Source organism: Sander lucioperca, chromosome 6, assembly GCF_008315115.2.
Source record: "Sander lucioperca isolate FBNREF2018 chromosome 6, SLUC_FBN_1.2, whole genome shotgun sequence".
Classification (NCBI taxonomy): Eukaryota; Metazoa; Chordata; class Actinopteri; order Perciformes; family Percidae; genus Sander; species Sander lucioperca.
The window spans coordinates 11,614,747-11,635,507 of NC_050178.1; the positions used below are offsets into that span (position 1 = coordinate 11,614,747).

Genomic DNA, 20,761 nt, shown 5'->3' on the forward strand with positions numbered 1-20,761 from the left:
TTTATTTTTTACTTGTGTCACAGATGTTACATAATCTTTCTTTTCTGTTTCTGTCCTATTTGTATGTATTTACTCCTCAGCAGACATCCACTCTGCAGATTTCCTCAGTCTTTCCTCACAGAGGGATGATCACCGTGTTAGGGTGGTGATTTGTGTTGCAGATTTACACGTCTTTAAAGATGTAAGTATGTTGCTTGTCATCTTTCTTTCTTCAGACCAATAAACATGATTTTAAATGTCTGTTTCGCCTGTCCGTTGCACTTTGTATCAACAGGAGGTCAAACAGCAGGATTTCTTTGTCGGCACTGTCAGGGTGAATGGCAGGATGGACTGGTCCATGCTGGACTCAGCTGTCAGCCAGGCTTTCAAGGTGAGTCTCCCTTCTTCTGACAACTTTGTTCAATATGACCGGTCCAAGGACTCAATGTACAGTTTGCAACAAGCATGATTCAGCTGTCACATTAAATTTAGCATGTTGTTCCTTCAAAGAGTTCCACTGCTGCACACTACGATGCAGAAATAGCATATGGAATCATGTTCAACTTCTTGATTTATGACGAGGCACAAACTTAGTAAAAAAGGTATTTGAATTTACTTTAGGAGGTTGGCAGGTCATTTAACAGGATTATCCAGGTTTCACCATTGACACGTATTGGAAGGTAGTTAGTGCTGAAACATCAAAAGGGGCACTGTCTATCTGCACACACTAAATCCTATTTGGACAGATTTACTTGGTTCTCTTGTTCTGTTCTTTTCAATCCAGGTGTACATAGCCAAGGTGGACCCCACTTCTAGTCTGGGCCTGTCTACAGACTCCATCTACAGTTACAGTATGGGCCATATTAAGAGAGTGCTGGGAGGAGAAGGTCCAGAAACCCAGCCCTCTCGCTGCATGTCCCGAGGTCCCAGTAGCATCACGGTGGCCCTGAAAGGTCTGTGGACAAATGTGACGTATAAGATAGGGCTGACCTGAATGCGTTATCGTAGTAATCAATGTCTAAATCAGTATTCAAATGCTTTGTTGTTGTTGAAGTTTTTTTTATTTAGTACATCATTTCACAACATTACCCCAAAAATCGCCCATGCAATAATGAATAGTATTCCAACATTATTCATTATGCATCAACATCAATTATTATTAGTTAATATTCTCAGATGGATAGCTCTGTTTGTTGTGTGTGTGCCAGGGGGTGCATGTGTTAGGTGCGGCGCTGTTGCGTGTGTGCGGTACTAAAACGGAGCAGAGGAATTCCATGGAAAACAGGTCACTTAGTTTGGTTTCTTGCCTGCTTGCTTTTCGTGGTTGATCATTTCCAGAAGTGTTTAGGCTCTGCTATGTTCTTATGTGAGTCCTCTGATAAAAGGGAAAACTTTTCAACCTTCGGCTCTGTTTCACTGTAGGCCGGGCAGTATATATGAGGATGAACGGCACCCCTCCATGGCACCAGCGCGCGGAGCTCCACGCTCACCTGTCGGGAAAAGTCCACCGGATGATGTCACTGTCATTTTTGCGTCACTCTTCAATTTTGAAACCACAACTCTATTGATTGAAAGCTGCGTCCACACACATGATAGATTGAGTGTTTATCCGAGGAGATAACAGTCTTATCCCAGTCTCAACTGAGTGCAAATCCTCATGTCTGTCTGTTAATCAGACTAAATGTGGACATGTCTCTTTATTGCCAGTTGATCCAGTGTTGCTTATTTTGTTTTACAACTCTTCTCTACGTCCAACGTGCATTCAGTTACATTGAATTGTAAGCTGGTCTCATCATTCACCAAAACATAAACTCAAATGACCCCATGGCAGCTGATAAACTCATCAGTTTAACAACATTTTTTTTTCGCTGGAAGTAGCCACAGTTCCAGATTTATTTGGTCTAATTATCTATCCAACCTAACATTGTCACCACTATTACAGATTTATGTGACTTGTATACATTATATTTCAAATAACTGCAGTGTTTTGGTTTGGGAGTTGCACATACATGGAGCCCATCAGTGATTCTAAAGCAGAGCTGTGATTAGTGAGGAGAGTCGAGGGTTTAATAGTCGACCCCTCCGCACATTTTGCATGCAGGAATGCAATGAGCGGAGTGCTAGCAGAGCTGGGAAAGCAGCGGCATCCCAGACAGGGCTCTGGGTAACATGATCTCAGTGGATCCAGGCCCAGCTGGTCGACCAGCCTCAATCACATGGGCCCCATAGATGTTATGGTGGAACATTAGACTCCTGCAGGCTGGTGGGGGGTGCACAGACTCCCTATACTTGATGCAAAGTTATTTTCAGAGCTAAATGCTTGAACTCCATGTTGCTTAAAGGACATGCGAGGTGCAGGTGATATAAATCTGTTTTCTCAACATCTTCTTACCTGAACTCTTCCTATTGTATGTTCTTTTTGGTTTCAGGGTCTTAAAAAGTCTAACAATTCAAAATCAAAATTTTAGGCCTTTTAAAAAGCCTTAAATTCCCTGAAGAATTGTTCTAGGTCTTAAATAATTTTAAACAGCCCTTGATTTTTTTTTTTTTTACAATTTTTGTTTTTATTTCATGGTGTTGTAGTTCTTTCTTTCGCTACTCCAGATATAATTCGCTGCATTATGACTACAAATGAGACCAACATGCATCTTATATTGCAGCTGAGTGTACGGCTGCGCGAGTCTCTTTCGGAACGGATTTTATTATTTAGCTATGGGGAAGTGCAAGTTTAGCGGTGTTTTTGGACTCTGACATTGATTTTTTTTTTTATTGATTTTTTTATGTTGTGATATATGTCTTACATTTCATTTATAATGGTCCTGAAAAGGTCTTAAAAAGTATTAAATTTGACTTGGTGAAACCTGCAGAAACCCTGGATTTAGATATGAACAGAATTCTTAACAAGCACTTACAAGAAGAAGTAGTTTATTATTTGTCACATACAGCTGTACAGTACAATATAGTGAAATGCAATCTCTGCATTTAACCCATCCTAAGCATTAGGAGCAGTGGACAGCCACATACAGCGTCCAGGGACTTAAATATCAAGTATCAAACTGCAGTTGATCACCAATTCTAATTTCTGCTGGGTAATTAGCAGATAGTTATCAACTTCATTGTTATGACAGCACAGTCTGTTCTCACTTTTCCTCACTATGATCAGGTTTGAAGGAGAAGTGTGTGGACAGCTTGGTATTCGAAACGCTCATTCCCAAACCCATGATGCAACACTACATCAGCCTGCTGCTCAAACACCGCCGTCTTATCCTGTCTGGACCGAGCGGGACGGGTAAGAGCTACCTGGCCTCCCGGCTGGCTGAATACCTGGTGGACCGCAGCGCCCGTGAAGTCACCGATGGCATCGTGGTCACTTTTAACTTGCACCGCCAGTCATGCAAGGTGACAGAAAGCTAAGTCCTGTATGAAACTGTTCAACACCGGGTTATTTGGTGCATCATGTTGTCAGCTTCTTTTCATCACACTCTCTCTCTCTCTCTCTCTCTCTCTCTCTCTCTCTCTCTCTCTCTCTCTCTCTCTCTCTCTCTCTCTCTCTCACCTTTCTCTCTCTCTCTCACCTTTCTCTCCTCAGGATCTGCAGCTTTATCTCTCCAACCTGGCCAATCACATCGATCGGGAAACCAGCACGTCAGAAATACCGCTGGTCATTATTCTGGATGATATTCACGGGCCTGCTTCCATCAGCGAGCTTGTCAACGGTGCTCTCACCTGTAAATATCACAAATGGTACGCTCCACATGCACGGACTGAAACTAGCTGCAAGAGTATTTATGTGATCATTTGACGCAGCTTAAACTAATGTTGTTCCTGTTCCTTAGTCCTTACATTATTGGAACAAGCAATCAGCCAGTGAAGATGATAGCGAACCACGGCCTCCATCTCAGCTTCAGGTTGGTTGAAGGAACGGTTGTGGAAGTATTTTCATCTCCTGCAGTATTGTCTTGGGTGTTCTGGGTGAATTTGTCCTGATTACACTGGAGTTAGATTTGAAGCTCAATGTGGAGTCAACAAGTCAATAGAATACAAATCTTCTTAAAGCAGGTCAATAGTAAACTGTGAGTTGATGTGTTTATATGTGAACTGATACAGCATGATTTAATACAGTTTGATTTCGCTCAGTGCCATCAGTACCAATACTGAGTTTACTTTGGTATTGTTGAGACAAATTGTATTCACTGTAAATTAACATATCTGAAATTTCTGAGTAGATGCACTTTTGTAAATGACAGTCATGACTCGTGTTGCTTTCAGTCTGAAGTTGGACAACAAAAACAAACCTCTCACTATAACCTGCAACATTTTTACCTACTGTTTATTATCCTCATTAGTCATCACCGTAGTGAAGACTGTTCTTAACACAAGACAAGCATAAACAAATATTATAAAGCAAAATACATATTGTTATATCAGAACAATGAAAACATCCTGAATTTTATTAACTGTTACTGTTGAAATTCCCTGTTCCGTCCTCCCAAAAACAGAAATACATCAAACAAGGGTCCTAAGATGTCTACAAAATACAGGATTTGACTGTGAAACTGTCAAAGCAACAACATTTTGTTAAATCAAACTGATTATGACCGATTCCAATAGCAGAACTGTTTTTTTTTTTTTATACATTTAGTTGAATGATACTGTCACATTGATGAGGGAAGAGGATGTAGCCAAATGGAAATGAAATCAAACAAGACCTAAATAAGCAACCAAACCAACCAAAATTTAGAATGAATTATTCATTCTAAATTTTGGTTGGTTAATTGGGTTTCCTCAGTCAAAATATAGGAAGTACCATTTCACAATCCAATTTTCAACCAGTCCGTCCCTATGGGTCTAACTTAAACTGTAAACTCTAATGTTGATGTGGATAAGAGGGCTAATCTCGTATGTGGCTATAGAAATACACAATACAATACACACTTATAAGTCTGTGTTTTGAGATGATTTTTTGGCATGTGCTTTTCATCATCTTAGGATGGTGACCTTCTCCAACAATGTGGAGCCAGCCAATGGCTTCCTGGTGCGCTACTTGCACAGGAAGCTGATGGAGTCGGAGGATGAGAGAAGCTTGACCAATGAGGACCTGATCAGGGTGTTGGACTGGGTGCCCAAACTGTGGTATCATCTGCACGCCTTCCTGGAGAAGCACAGCACGTCGGACTTCCTCATTGGTATGAAACACACTCTCATCAGAAGGACCGGGTGTGACTTCAGGGCTTAAGAAAGCTGCATTTTTATTTCATAGGGAATATTGAGAACCTTAGTGTGAATGATGTCACATTATGTGTCCTTAGTGTTCTTCCTTCTCCTCCCTTGTCCCCTCAGGCCCTTGCTTTTTCCTGTCCTGTCCGGTCACGGTGGATGAGTTTCGATCGTGGTTCATTGACCTTTGGAACCACTCTATTATTCCTTACCTGCAAGAGGGGGCCAAGGACGGCATCAAGGTAAGAAACCACAGCCAACAAATCTAGAAAATGGTCTCCAGCTAGTTTTAGATTATTTCACACAAAGGGCTGGTGGCTTACCCTTTCACAGGAATTGTTACGCTCTAATTTTACCATTTTGGTAATACAGTATATGTTGTGACACTTCAGGTCCACGGCCAGAAAGCGGTATGGGAGGACCCAGTGGAGTGGGTTAGAGGCACCCTGCCTTGGCCGTCTGCCCAGCAGGACCAGGCAAAGCTGTTCCACCTGCCTCCCCCCAGCATCGGCTCCAGCAGCCCCGGTCAGCCCTGCGAGGAGAGGCCTCACAAGGAGACTCCACCCAGCTCCATGGAATCTGATCCCCTGGTAATGAAGCACTTCACTTCATTTTTTTTTTCCGTCCGTCAGAATTATCGGCTTTGTAAAATACTTAAAAACTGAAATGGATCCTTCAGTATTGCTGATTTCTTGACTCTCTCTTCTTTGTTATAGATGGCAATGCTATTGAAACTTCAAGAAGCTGCCAATTACATTGAATCCCCAGACAAAGAAGACCCTAGCCTGCCTAGACTTTGAACACAAAGCTTACACTTAACACTTCATATTTGATGGGTTTTTTTTGTCCACCGTAATGATGCAGTGCACATTCAGGAACAAAAGGATCCCTCAGAAACGGTTGTAGGGTGATTAAAACTGTCATTCCCGCCCACAGTAGGTTAAATGTATAACTCGGTAATTACAAATCATCATTTTATTACATACAGTATTTTCAAAAGATTGTTCACAAGTATTGAATGAACAGCTATTACTTTTCTGTGTATTTGACTGGATGACATTCACTTCAGTTTCCTTTTACCACCACATTAGCACTCAGTGCTCTTAGATCGGTGCTAAGAGATCACTAAGAATCGTCTCAGCGCTTTCACTTCAGGTGATTTCTGTCCTTGCAGTCCATCCTGTGTTGTGCTGAAGTGCATTATGGGATATGGAGTGCTTGTCAGCAGGAGCTATTCTCAATTATGGTGACTCATTTTTGGAAACGAGTATGACAGCATGACAGATGCTACTATTTATTGCAACGTTTTTTGGTACATATCGACTGTATAAGTCTTTGAAGGCCAAATCTTATACATATGCAATCCTGAACTTTACAACCTGAGCAGGTAAAACAAATAAAATGCCTTAACAACAAAGACTTCAATGTCACCTCAACTTCTGCAGAGTACACTGGTGCTTTCATCAATATCATCCCAGCTAAGACAGTCAGGAATCAGTTATTTCTTCAACCCTCTGCATTATTTATTTCCATTAATCTTCTTGTTTTTTAACAATATCAAATGTTAAAGGATCACTTATCAGTATTTGTTTTGACATAATCTCTTCTTTATCATTGTTATGGCTTATAAATTGATTAATTAAACTTGCTGTCATACTCTTTTGCATAAAACAAAACCAATTTATTAGTGATGTGAGTTCATCACTTTGTCGCTGCACAGTACCATCATTTCCAAGCACTTAATGTAGTTTTATGAACTGCTTTATGTAAAACGTGTCACCAATGTTGCCACATATATCAGGTATTAGATAGTTATTACACAGGGATTATGTAACATAACAAACGCCCTCTGACTAAACAGATTGAGCAAATGCTATTTGAATCCAATTTAGATTTTTTTTCTGTAACATTTATCTAGGAAAGAGTCCATTTTCTTTTTTTATCTTTCACCCCATATTCAGAGTTACTGTATATATTATGTACATACAATCAGGCTACATCAAAGTTATTTTATCTATATTATTTGGTGCAAATATCTAATATACTGGACCAAATACTGTACTTTAATCATGTGTATTGACTGTCATGTTAGTGGTTTCAGTTCAACTATGAATGTATAAAGAACACTTATAAAAACAACCATATAACAGTATCACTAATGTAGTAGGTGCTTTTAAAAGAAGCCTTATCGCAAAGCTCCACTGCAAAACACTTTGAACAATGTCTGAGTAGAGTGATTTTAAAGCTACCTTTGCCCATTTTCATTTACAACAGTTCATGCACTTCATAAACAGAATTAACTCACGCTTATTATCATCATTTAGGTACGCATGGTGCTCTTTTTTTTTTAACAAGGTCCCGGACTGTTTTAGTGTTGAATAAAGATCACGTAGACTTTCAGGCTAGGTTAGCAATGAGTTTTGTGTCATACAGTAGAAATGTCAAACGCTAAAGTAATGTAAAATAAATAAATCCGGAAGATAATGTCTGATATTTTTAGGCCATGTTGAGTAAGTGTTGAAGACATTTTGTAGAGGCAATGAAGTCATGTGAGACAATGTAGGTGTTATGCCCATGTTAATGTCGTACGGTATTCATATTTGAGAAAACTTTGGGTACACAACACAGTGCAAAGTGACTATGGAGAGTTGTTGTTCCAAGGCAAGAGTAAAAAGCAAAACGATTTAAACACTTTTTAAGGTACTTTGTGTTGATTTTTGTAAAAAAAAAAATAAATAAAATAAAACTAAAAAAAGCCCTAATGGAGTAAATGGCAGACAAAGTGGTTGGGCAAGTATTGTCGAAATAATTCACCTGTCTCGTTGTTTAGGTGCTCAGACTAAAATTCCCATGTACATAAATCCTGTAAATGAATGTCACTTTTATGACAGCTCGATAAGAAAGTTTAACATTTTCAATTGTATCTGAGCTGCTTATTGCTTCGTTATTGCACTCTTTGCATAAGGCTGATAACAAAACTTCAAGCTAATCCGCAGCTCTGATTGGTCAGATGTAAACAAAAAAAACAAAAAGGAAGGAATTAAAGACATCAAAGAGCAAAAAGATACCAAATGGCCCGTGACTCTCACACTGGTCCCATGCCGATTGAGAATAATGTCAGTTATTGTAAATAAATCAATATTAGACAGTATTACCAACCCTGGTCTGTTTCTGCAGGTTAACTAAAGCCATCAGCTCGAGCTTCTCATCTCATTCACTGGTTGTTGTGCCTGTTACTCTGTAGTAGCTGTGATTTGTGTTTGCTTACTAGTGTATCAGGACTATGCAGCAACTTCTACTGGTGTTGGCAATCAGCAAATGTCTGATCCTCACATGCAAATGCAGTGTGTTTTCATCTGGTCTGTCTTTGAGTTCCTAATTTGGACCAAATTGCACCACAGGACAAAAGTGGAAGGTTGTTTTAGCAGGCGCTACTGAGCGAGGAGGATTTGTGCGGCGTTGCATTGAGAACAGGATTCATAGATGTAGTTAAAGAAATGAAGCACTTTGGAAGCTGTTTCATGTGTTTTGTCCTTATGAATGGCAACAAAAGTATCATAACTGGACTTGTAAATGGTCAAATGACGATAAAATCAGCACTTCACTGTTTGCATAGTTAATTTTATGTAGAATCAAACCAGATAAAGAGATGAACTGGATCTCTTTAGCCAATACAGGTTGCTGAATAGTCATTTTTGCAAAGCTTGTTGTGGGTACTAAACTAAGATTTAAAAAAAAGAAAAAGTTATGCGATATCTAATGTCACTGAAGTGCAAATGTTAAGGGTCTCTAAGTGTTGTAAATGCATGTAAACTTGCTGTGTGATGAGAAAAAAAACTGACATTATTGTATTGTTAGGAAAATCATTCTAGATAATGTTTTCCCTTTTAATACTCCAAATATTTGATATTTCTTTTTCTTTTTCTAAAGAATCCTTTGTAAAACTTAATTTCTCTATTTTGTACAGGACATCAGTGTAAAGATTGTAAATAGGTCAGCATTCTGGATGCGGCAACAATCATTAAGGGACAGGGAAACAAAAAAATCATGCTTGAGAGAAAGGTATATTTCTTTAGAGTTGGGTCCAGTACGTGAATAAAGCATGTTTCTGAAGGCTTTCATCCACCTATCACTGGTTGTTGGAATCAATAAAATACATGTTATATTTATTCTGTTGCTTCTTGTGTGTCAGTTTGACAGTGTTGACCTGTTAATAAGAACTATAAAATAATATAGTATTAATTTTTTTTGCTGTGGTAGGAACTCTTTATTGTTGGCGTCATTGGGCCAAAAAATCCATAATAATCTTTTAGCATATTGTAATTCAAGTGATCTGAGAGAAAACTAGACTTTTGCGTGACGTGACGGCAGGGCTGGACTGGGACAAAAAAATCGGCCCTGGCATTTTATATAAATAATTAAATCTTAAAGTTATGATTTGTGTATTTATGGTATTTTTAATTTTTTTTATTAATATTTGATATTGTCATAATTGTTATTACTATTTTTGCTTAATATTGGCTTAGCAACTTTTTAAAACTGTTAATGTTAACTATTGTAAGATTCATATTTTGTCGCTTTGGACAAAAGTGTCTGCTAAATACAATAACCATAACCATAATCATAACCCTTCCCAAAAGCTACTATAAAGCTGAGAGTAGTACATGCCCTGGAAAAGAGCACTTTGGCTTTGCAATGCTATTGAATAACATTAGCTAATTAAGCAATTCAAGGAACACTGATACTTATATCAACACTGATTTTGTAGATCACACAGACTTTTCAGCTACCCAACAACCCAACCAATTTTCAATATAAGCTTAAACAGTTAGGTTACCTGACAGCCACATTAATGTTACAGCCAAACTGCTTGTTGTCGTTATGACGTGAGGCGCACATAGTGTGTGACACACACACACACACACACACACACACACACACACACACACACACACACACACACGTGCGTCGGCCCACCGGGAAAATGCCCAGTATGCCAGATGGCCAGTCCAGCCCTGCGTGACGGGAGACTTTGGCCAATCACAGGTCATTAGGTCATTACAGAGTCCTGCCATGCATTGCCCTGTGACAGAGAGGGGAAAGAAAGAGCTGCAGGAAGAGGTCTCACTACTTCAATTTCCTGCGGTTTTCTACCTACTGCAGCTTTAAATGATCATAGAGGCCATATGAATGTTGTAGGATTAAAAAAAGTAATACAGTTATATAGCCTTTAATGCTTTTTACCATAAACATAAGTCATGATCATAAATACCACCGAATAGCATGACTAAATTAAATTGGCCATGATTGTATTATTAAGTATGACACAATTTAATTTAATTAGGTTATATGTAGTGGAACAGTCAGTGTTAATGAGTGAGACAAACAGACAGAGGTCTGAGTCAGACATGGTGCTCAGTATCCATTACATACAATTCATTAGGAGGCGGTGCTTGAACCTGCCGGGACCTATATAAGCCTGCCACCCCCGCAGGAATGTCGGCATTGGATCCAGTTTTAAGGTCGGACTTAACCGCGTTGGGAATTAGCTGCAACCGTCAACATGCCGTCCAAGCCTGCCCCGATCAAGAAGGCGGCTAAGAAAGAACCAGCCAAGAAGGAGGAGGAGAAGGCTCCTGAGGCTGCTCCAGCCGAGGCCGCCCCGGCCCCCGCTGAGGGGGAAGCTGCACCTGCTGAGGCTGCTGCTCCTGCCGAGGGAGAGGCCCCTGCTGCCCCGCCAGCTGAGGAGCCCACCCCTCCACCCGCAAATGGTAATGCACCGAGCGCAGCGGCTCATGAGCCACGAGTAACAGTACAGTTCATCCTCATTTTATTTCTCAGTGGATGAACCTTGGATTAATTGGTTAACCTTTTAATTAAAGACGAAGTAGTCGGTTCACCTCATGGTAAGCCCGCGGTAACCTTTCCGCACGCGCTGACAGCGTGAAGGTGCCGTGCGCAAGGAGTTGTAGCCGTCGACGTAAAACGGAAAAAGCATGGTAACTGCTCAAACCGCCTGCTTGGATTCCTTCTCCAACACTGTGTGATGTTAACTTGTACAGTTGTTGCTAATATGCGCTTTTATAGGCTACTTCAGTGAAAGCTCCACCTGGACCCCTAACAAGCACACATTAACACACCTTAATATCTAGGCTAAGTTATAAAAACTGGTGAAGGTAGTGGCGCTGGTTTGCTGTTCTTAGGCTATAACGCATATTAACATCTGTATATTAAAAAGAAAAGTGTGTATTTCTAATATTTAACATCTAATATCTACATCAGCTGCTCCCACTGATGAGGCTGCTGCTCCCGTTGCTGCAGACCAGCCAGCCGCCGATGGTACCTGAGAGGAGTATCTCTGTGACCACCTAACTCACCCATTTCTGCTTTCCCCCTTTTTTATTTTAATAGATTTAACCTCCTGCATAACATTTTGAAAATGTCATGTCATATTTTCCAAATGTTATGCATCTACTGATTTCCTCTAACCTCTAATATCAGCTGCTGAGGCCCCTGCTGATGGTAAAACAGACTATCAGTGTATTAACACAAATCTTATATACGAATTATTAAAACTTGAACCCCTTACACTAAAAGATAACTGCACTAATATCTAATGCCGATATCTTCTAACCACTAATATCAGCTCCCGCTACAGAGGAAACACCAGCTGCTGCTGCTGCTGAGGCCCCTGCTGATGGTAAAACAGACTATCAGTGTATTAACAAAGATCTTCTATACAAATTATTGAAACTTGATCCTCCTACACTAAAAGATAACTGCACTAATATCTAATGTCGATATCTTCTAACCTCTAATATCTGCTCCCGCTCCTGCTACAGAAGAAACACCCGCTGCTGCTGAGGCCCCTGCTGATGGTAAAGAACGGAGTGGAATAAAGGACATTTTTATATAAGTTTAATTAAATCTTGGAACAGTCCTTCTCCTACAGTACAGCCACACTAATATATTCTAACCTCTAATATCAGCTGCCGCTCCCACAGAAGAAACACCACCTGCTGCCGCTGCTGAAGCCCCTGCCGATGGTACAGAAATCACATGAGCCACCACAAACATCTAACTTTATTACAGTTTGAATCTTCAACCTCGTACGTTAAAGCCAACAACACTAACTACTTTAGGACACTTTGATCACAGGCTGCAGTCTCAACACACATATCATCTGTTTCGAACATGTCCCATCTGCTTAATGCACTAATTATTCACATCTAACATTTAATAATAGCTGCTGCCGCCCCAGCCGCAGAGGAAGGTGCTCCCGCTGCTGACGCCGAAGCACCTGCTGATGGTAAAACAGAACATGTTCCTGTTCACTTCTCTCTCTGCAGTATCTGAGATGATTTTAATCATTTTTAGACAAACTGGATAAAAAGCACTTCAGTATATAGCATTGTAATGCGGAGAGCCGTGCGGTACATATAGTAACTGGATTTTATTTGATGCTGTAGCATCGCTCTGCTGATTACACGCTGCCAATAATAATGCAAATGCCTATTTAACAACAGCTGAAGCTCCTGCACCAGAAGAGCCTAAAGCGCCCACGCCTCCACCACCCCCACCCAAAGGTAAAGGTCTATTCAGAAAGGAAACTTCATCTCAGAGTGATTTGATTCGACTTTCATCTCCCTTTTTATTACAGTGTTTATATAAAGAACTTCATCATCTCTTACGAACCTCAATTTTGAATTGACTTCTGATTGGAATGACTTTGTGCATTGCTGCCTTTTGCAAATGTCAGTTGAATAATCTAATAATAATTGACTAATTTGTTTTTGGCATCTGTAGAGCCCACAAGTGCCCCAGTGGATCTGTTTGTTGAGGATAAGAATGACACTTCAGTCACCATCATTTGGAGCCAGCCAGAGGTCGTCGGCGATTCCGGTCTGGATGGATACACCATTGAAGTCTGCAAGGATGGAAGTAAGTCCTGCATTTGCTTTCCACCAGGTGCACTGAATGCCGGCATGTGCACGAAAGGGGTTTCGGATTATTAACACACCGTGACAAAAATGTCAGCTGACCTATAAATAATTTTGTTTTTTACAGAAAGTATCATCCTATCTCTAAAATCTATAATGCTATCTTTACTGTTTAAACGCTTTTTAAATACACCCAGGAACGTGTTAAATTGCTGTTTTAATGTGGGTCAGCCATATCTGTTACAGCTGTCCCCGAAGTGTCACTCCCAGAGTTATATCGTGAGCTACCTAACTTCTCCCTACAAGGAAAGAGGCATTTCAGGAGTTGCTGTGGTCTTGCTGGAGGTTCTGCTTTTAGACTAATAGCCCTAAGCTCATATCAGCAGAAGTTCAATGCATGCTTGATTTAGCAGACAGGGCAAGGAAGCAACAGCAATTTCATGTCTAATACTACAAAGATAATTTGTGTCAAACATAATCACTCTAGTTCCGTTACAGAGCTGCACAACAAGCTGTGCTAACTGTCGTGATTCATTAATGCTGTATGAATTAGATGTTTTCCTCTCTGTCTGCCTGCACTTTTCACAGTCAGCACGCTCTATGATCAGTCTTTATCCAATAATATTAAGATGAACAAGAGCTCGGCCTTCATTTTGTCTAATCGCCCCATTCAGCTGAGGACTGGAAAGCAGTCAATGAGGATCTGCAGAAGTCCTGCCGCTACGTTATCAAGAACCAGACCACCGGTGACCGTCTGAAGATCCGTGTGGTGGCTGTGAATGCTGGCGGCCGTAGCCCGCCTGTCGCCCTCCCCGAGGCTGTCCTGGTGAAGGAGGTCGCTAGTAAGAAGTGTGCAAGATCCATTTCAGCACAGAACATAACTCAACATATAGTAATAAGCACAAGAAATAACTACTTCCTTTGTTATTTTGCCACTTTATCACAAACAAATGTCACTTAAGATAAACTTTATTGATCCCACACGTAGAAATTGAAGTGTCACAGCAGCTAAATGAATTACAAGAACAGATGCATCATATGCGTAAGCGTTAAACTAATAATAGAATGCTATATACAATAGGAGCAGTAAACAGTGGAAAAAAGGCTTCCCAAATGGGTCAGTTAATATACAAAAAAATTACAAGCAGGGCCATTAAATGCAGAATAGTAAGAAAACTATTATAATAATATATGCACAATTACATCATCTACTAAATATTAAAAACTACATACACCATACATACAAACATAGTACCTACAAAGTGTATTGAAACACAATAACCATGAATGAGTGACATGTCATGTGTAAAAATTGTAAAAAGTCATAATTAGGCCATTTTCTTTATTAATTCTTTTAAATATGGTTCTCAAAATGTTGGCCTCAGGTATGACATGCATCTGGATCTTAACTTCACCATGACAAACATTAAAATCAAATCGCAAACAATCGGTCTATTTTTTTAAGACAAATAAATCTTTACTTAAAATTGGGGTTTATTACGTTAGGACACATCATAGACTGAGTTTCCAAGTAATCTTATGGGATTAAGTTTTATCTCACATGCTACATGATTAGCTTAATCCAACTGTAAAGATAAATAAATATGTGACTATACTATTTGACAAAGGTGTGGACTGAACTTCATAGAGCCATTTATTAAAGTGTAGTTGTAAAGTGCAGGAGTCAAACTGAAGCAGCTCAGCAATGTTTTCGTCTCAGCTGTCCATGTCCCGTTGACACATACCTGTAGTGTTAACGGTATAAAACTGAGGCCTTCTCACTCGTTTCCACTTTGACTTGAAACACTGATCCACCTAACCACAATGTCATAATTATGCACTTGTTAAGTAGATGGGTTTTACTGATGCCATACACCTTACAGTGTTAATCATAGACAGTATATCTAAAGTGATGAGCGGTAAAATGACGATTCGACCCGAGGGCCTTAAAGGAGGAGCTACGTTACTTCTTCTCGCTCAAACAGGGAGGAATGGCAACTTGATCCCAGCCAGCAATATTTTAATACTCACACGTCCATGTTCACCCTCATGTTCGCCATAGCAGGCGTTCCACCACATACAGAAACCACTCATGAATGGTTTCCGACAAAATGACCACCTAGCTTTGGAAAAAATAGCTGGGATGTCCCCGCCATTAACCCAGATTGTTCTGAGGACGGGTTAGCATTGCATTGTGATCCCTGCTAGGATTCCTACAGAGGGGGAGCTTGAAGATTGATGGTGACAAGCGATCTGACTGCAAGCAGGTGGGGGCTGTGGGGCAGGAGAAGGGGGTGGATGGTAAATTCCAGTGGGTGGGGGTGGGGGTGGTGGACATGGAGCTAACTTCTCAGGTGACACCCAAATCTAATGACACTTCCAGAGATTCCCTGTTTATTTTGAAACATGGCACAGACTTTACAGGGAGAATACTCGTTAAGCCTAATCCTCTCTGAGTCAAGTGATAAGACCCTTAACATGCTGTATATGTGTTCTAACATACAGATGCACATCTCACTTTTTTTCCTTTTTTACACTAAATTATTTATGTTCCAGTTTGTTTCCTAATCAGTTGCTTCCCTGCTTAATTTATCTACGATTTGAATGCACTCTGACGTGAGTTTCAGTAACTGAATCTCCCGATCATGCGTCATGAGGGGAGGTGATATACTACAGTACGCTTTCTTTATTTAGAGTCCTGACAAATGTTGCTTTGCTGGACTAAGCAGGTGGTGCCTCTCACCAAATCACTTTTACAAATGAGCCTCAGCAAAGATACTTCTGAGGCATGGTATCATTTCAAACGTCACAGTGGCTAACTATCAGTGCAATTTTTTTAGATGATTTATTGGGCTTTTTACAAGCTTATACACAGTAAGGGGAGGTGAGGGAAGCATAGATGAGCCACCAGGGCACCCCACGTCTGTGATATTCTCACACTTCTTTATATTTAAAATGATTTACATTCCCTACATGCAAGTTTTACATCTCTACTTTTTCAATTTCCTGCGTTATTTCCATTTAATTTGTCCCAATAAGGCAATTGTATGTGTCAACTTGCACATAGGACAACAGACTAAAATAAACTAAGGGGAAAAAACCATACATACATATGCATTCACATAAACATACATAAATACTAACTATCCTGCTTTCCATATGTTTCTGTCCCTGACAATATTACGTGCAACTTCTAATTTTATTTACCCTTATTATAATCTATAAGTCCTACTTTTCCCATCTTCTGCGAGTAGACAGATGCAAAGCAAAAGGGATAAACCAGTTATAACCAGTTAAAGCCCATACATACCCTGATGGCACCAGTGAAAAATCCCCTGGCTAACATGGGCTTAAACCAGCTCAGTGGCTTTATCGATTTCTTTAGGATTTGTGGGCCACAAAAAAAGAAAATCCTTTTGTTTCACTCCCAAAATCTCTTTACAGATCCTAACAATCCTTTTCAGGCTGTGTCTTGTCGTCACTGTTCCTCCGCTGATGCTATAATAATCGTTGGTTGTGTTTGGCTCTAGATCGTCCCAAGGTCCGCCTGCCACGTTTCCTCAGGCAGAGATACGTCGCTCAAGTTGGAGAGAAGATCAACCTGAGCATCCCCTTCACAGTAAGCTGAAGATGACTGTATCATCCTGTAAATGCACGATAAATGAAACTACAGAACTCCTCACAATTCACTGTCTGAGATATATTTTTTGTTTGTCACCAGGGTAAACCCAAACCTGTAGTCACCTGGACAAAGAATGGGCAGCCCCTGGACACAAAGAGGGTGAACATCCGCAGCACTGACAGAGACAGCATCCTGTTTATCCGTACATCCGAGAGAGAGGACTCTGGCGTGTATGAGATGTGTGTGAAGGTGGAGGACTTCGAAGACAAGGCTTCACTCATCCTTCAAATTGTTGGTGAGCAAAATGTTGCATCAAACAGAGGGAAATATAATTACTGTGTTCAAGAGACAGTGAAGCATAATATGTGGAAGATTAGTTGTATGTATTTAAAAAGTGTTGGTTGTTCACAGAGCTGCCGGGGCCTCCCGCCAGTGTGAAGATTGTGGATACCTGGGGCTTCAATGTTGCTCTGGAATGGACTGCACCCAAAGACAATGGAAACACAGAAATCACAGGTTACACAGTCCAGAAGGCTGACAAAAAGACTGGAGTAAGTTTTTCAGTATCAAAGGGTATCTGTCTGCAAGGTCATAATAAATTATACATGTTGATGTTATCACTAGGAAGACCCCCCCCCCCGATACATTACACACAGTAAATCTTGAATCCTTAAAACCTCCTCCTGTTGTGTGTCTGCAGGACTGGTTCACTGTGTTGGATCATTACCACAGACTGAATGCCACTATCTCTGACCTCATCATGGGCAACGTCTACAAGTTCAGAGTGTTTTCTGAAAACAAGGTTGGAGTAAGCGAGAGCGCTACCGTTGCAAAGGAGGAGGCCAAAATCTTGAAGACAGGTAACTTGTAACTATTTTTTTTGTTCCTAGACCAACAGGGAAACGGACACGGAGGAATTAATTTACTACTTTATACTCTTTCCCCTGTTTTCCTAAAGCTATCAACTCATTAGCTTTCTAATTTTGGTTTTGACAGTTTCTTAACGACTGACGCCATATTAATATTGGTGTTGTGCTATTGGCTAGTAGACTTTTACTCAGCTTAATACGTTAAAATTTGGGCATGGAGAGTCATTGTTGACCTTTGGGAACAGTATGCGTGACTAAATAACCTACCATCAAAAGTTTGCTTTCAGCAGACTCTGAAAGCTTAGAAAGTAAGTAAGTGGACCTTTGAGCTTAAATGATAAGGTTACAGATCCGCACGTAACTGATCTATTCAGATATAGTAGGTCCATAACACATATTTCTAAGAACTGTTGCAGTACCTGAGATGAGCATGTCAAATTGATGAGCCAAAATAAGACTCTATTAACATACATACATACATACATACATACATCTTTATGGTCAAGTTTGTTTCTCTTCCATTCTCCAGCTATTGACTACAAGCCTCCTGAGTACAAGGAACGCGACTATACCGAGGCGCCCAAGTTCACCACCTCTCTGAGTGACAGAGCCGCCACTGTCGGCTACAGCACCAAGCTGCTGTGCTCCGTCAGGGGATTCCCAAAAGTACAGTAACTTTTTCTGCATGCTCGACCAGTATCACGTCTCTTCCATTTCCACACTAAACTAACAGCTCCAGCAAAACATTAGCACCACAGCTGATTCTTGTCTTTAAACAACACCTCTGCTTGCATATAGTTTGTCTTCCAAACTGGATTTCCCAACAGCGTAACTCATAAATCATTTGAGTGTCACTGGACACCCCACCAAGGCAGAATTTTCAAAACAACCCTGCTCACTGCTGACACAAGAATAATTCAATTAATATGACAAATATACTCAAACTACTTGTCTGCAGCTTTATTGTGGCTGGTGAGTGTTTTTTTCCTCCCTCACTCATCCATTGCTGTCACTGTGTTAGATCTGAGCTGAGAATGCCTAAGATCTTCGCCTGGCCTTGTTAGCCGGCTGTCTGAGCCTCTCCCCTCCTGTTTGGGCTCATAATCCCACCGGGTCGCCAACAGAACGGCAGTGTAGATGGTCTTGAAGAAGGCTAGAATTGGTATTCTTGGCATTAGAAGCAGGGGAGGAGGAGAAGAGGCCATAGGGGGGGACAGATCGGCGGGGTCATGTAACATTCCCTGTGGTGCCCCAGGAGGTCCTCCCTTGTCAGTGACATTAAAACTCCCAAACTGGCTGTGTGCTGTGTGTCCACTTCAATCAAAAGGGTTTCTCTAGCTCAAACATCAATAGAAACAACACTGCTGCTTGTTTATATTTCAGATGATAGTTTTCACATCACATGTTTTAATCAGATAAATCTGTTTCTTTTTCTACAGCCCAAGGTTATATGGATGAAGAACCAGATGATTATTGGAGACGACCCCAAGTACAGGCAGGTTTGCGTCCAGGGAATCTGCACTCTGGAGATCCGTAAGCCTGGTAACTTTGACGGAGGTGTGTACTCCTGCAAAGCCAAGAACACTCTCGGAGAAGCAACTGTCAGCTGCAAGCTGGAGGTCAAACGTAAGTAAACATCTTTAAAATATATATCTGTAAAACCTCTTTTTAATCTATTTATGGTTATAAGAAGTATATTGTAAGTACAGGTGTTTGAGTTTTATACCTCTGAAAGCATATAACCTGTCTTTGTGTTAAACAGAACCAGCGGTTCCAGATGCAGAGAAGAAATAAGTCAACATTCACATTCTCACAGGTCAGAAATGGGTAGAAAAGTGCCTATCAACCTTAAAACATATACATGATAATATGGTCTTATTGTAAGTTATTCTTTGGGTAAGTTGTTACTTGTAGTTTAGTTGCACAGCATGGATATTTGTGAAAATGACTGCAATAAAAGTTTAATGATGACGCTGGATTTATTGGATAGGTTGATCTATATGAGTCCTGAGGTGACATCGGCCTTCTCCATGATTTGCTTTCCATACATGGAGGGTGCTAAACTTGGAAAGGGTGGCCTCTGCCACTGAAAGAGTCCAGGAGGTAGCACCCGTAAATTAAATCTGTAACGGCTCCTCGTGTACTCGGTTAGGTAACTTTATCACATTTCCTCAACTCAGCAGTAGCAGCAGCCTCCTTTTATTTGCAGGTTACTCGCTCAACATTAACACAGTTTTCTACATTTTAGAGCCTTAATCTGGGTAATGTTGTAGTTTTATACAATACTGGATAAATAATTGCTGGGAAAAAAGCTTATTTTTAAAATACAGAATTCCTTTTATGTACGCCTTATTTACTTCTATTTTTTGAAGTGATTCCGAATCGCTGCAGTCTCTGCAACTGCAGGACCGACTCCTTTCTAACACCTGTTGTTATTTGTTCATCTGTTGCAATCCCAAATTAGGAGCAGAAGGAATGAGGTCTTTGCAGCATAAGGTGCGTGACACTTTTAGCGTTTCTAAAACTGTCGTTCCACAGCGATGAATAACGATTTTAATGTTTAAAATGTTTCTTTTACAGGGAGGTGCTGGATACCTGGAAGAACATGTATATATGGATGGTGACCACGCTACCCTGTGTTATGATGAACAATTGTTGTCTCTTCATGCCTTTATCGTTAAGTCCATATCCGTGTCCACAATCAGCTTTCCCCAACGATACTGTCCATGATAACTAAATCATCTCGTCAGTCTAACTAGGTGTACACCAAGACTTCTACAGCAGGAATTTAACATCTACATGTTTATATCAATAAATAATTTTATTTCTGGTTTTGTTTTTTTCAATACAGTGTGTTATTTAAACTGAAATCCCCAGAGGAAGTAGTGTAAAGGCTACAAAAGGTTAAAAAAAGACAACTTAATATTTTGCTTATTGTGAAAAACAACTATTCTAAATGACTATCTATGCATAGTTTGAATGAGAAATTAATAACATGCAGTGAAACAGGGACAATCTTGCAAGTCATATAAATATATTTTGTATTTCATAGTTTTGGTTTATACTAATTATACATATTTAAATAAACTACTGCATACAGTTTAAGATTGTATAGCTCTGTAAGTTTTGATATA

The 20,761-nt window shown here is 40.2% G+C and overlaps 2 protein-coding genes across 23 annotated transcripts in view; both read left to right on the forward strand.

Moving 5' to 3' along the window:
• The window catches only part of nav1b (neuron navigator 1b), a 75,614-nt gene extending 66,249 nt beyond the window's left edge, over positions 1-9,365 (forward strand). For 13 of the 17 annotated variants that reach the window (XM_036001876.1, XM_036001875.1, XM_036001884.1 and 10 more), the window contains 10 exons: positions 81-181; positions 275-370; positions 764-932; positions 3,143-3,378; positions 3,569-3,723; positions 3,816-3,887; positions 4,969-5,165; positions 5,320-5,438; positions 5,589-5,786; positions 5,913-9,365. In XM_036001876.1, coding sequence (XP_035857769.1) covers positions 81-181; positions 275-370; positions 764-932; positions 3,143-3,378; positions 3,569-3,723; positions 3,816-3,887; positions 4,969-5,165; positions 5,320-5,438; positions 5,589-5,786; positions 5,913-5,996 — 1,427 coding nt within the window. In that variant the 3' untranslated portion in view covers positions 5,997-9,365. The remainder of the gene's footprint in view (positions 1-80; positions 182-274; positions 371-763; positions 933-3,142; positions 3,379-3,568; positions 3,724-3,815; positions 3,888-4,968; positions 5,166-5,319; positions 5,439-5,588; positions 5,787-5,912) is intronic. The other 4 variants (XM_036001878.1, XM_036001885.1, XM_036001881.1 and 1 more) reach the window with 1 other exon arrangement.
• Positions 9,366-10,686: 1,321 nt separating this feature from the next.
• mybphb (myosin binding protein Hb) lies at positions 10,687-20,405 on the forward strand. 6 transcript variants are annotated; one of them, XM_036001892.1, is made up of 16 exons: positions 10,687-10,967; positions 12,021-12,074; positions 12,186-12,242; positions 12,443-12,505; positions 12,723-12,782; positions 13,003-13,137; positions 13,811-13,978; positions 16,667-16,755; positions 16,858-17,053; positions 17,170-17,309; positions 17,459-17,618; positions 18,157-18,293; positions 19,067-19,253; positions 19,390-19,454; positions 20,092-20,123; positions 20,208-20,405. In XM_036001892.1, the coding sequence occupies exons 1-14, from the start codon at positions 10,760-10,762 to the stop codon at positions 19,419-19,421; spliced, it is 1,686 nt and encodes a 561-aa protein (XP_035857785.1). In that variant the 5' UTR covers positions 10,687-10,759; the 3' UTR covers positions 19,422-19,454; positions 20,092-20,123; positions 20,208-20,405. The 6 variants fall into 6 exon arrangements, with proteins under 6 accessions (XP_035857785.1, XP_035857786.1, XP_035857787.1 ...); XM_036001893.1 differs by having other exon boundaries at positions 19,390-19,443; XM_036001894.1 differs by lacking the exon at positions 12,186-12,242 and having other exon boundaries at positions 10,688-10,967.
• The last annotated feature ends 356 nt before the right edge of the window (positions 20,406-20,761 follow it).

Bases quoted from the DNA above. Each gene is read 5' to 3' on its own strand.
- mybphb (XM_036001892.1), top strand. From the start codon at position 10,760: ATGCCGTCCAAGCCTGCCCCGATCAAGAAGGCGGCTAAGAAAGAACCA. The intron at 17,054-17,169 runs GTGAGCAAAATG...GGTTGTTCACAG, and splicing joins ACTCATCCTTCAAATTGTTG to AGCTGCCGGGGCCTCCCGCC. The intron at 19,254-19,389 runs GTAAGTAAACAT...TGTGTTAAACAG, and splicing joins CTGCAAGCTGGAGGTCAAAC to AACCAGCGGTTCCAGATGCA.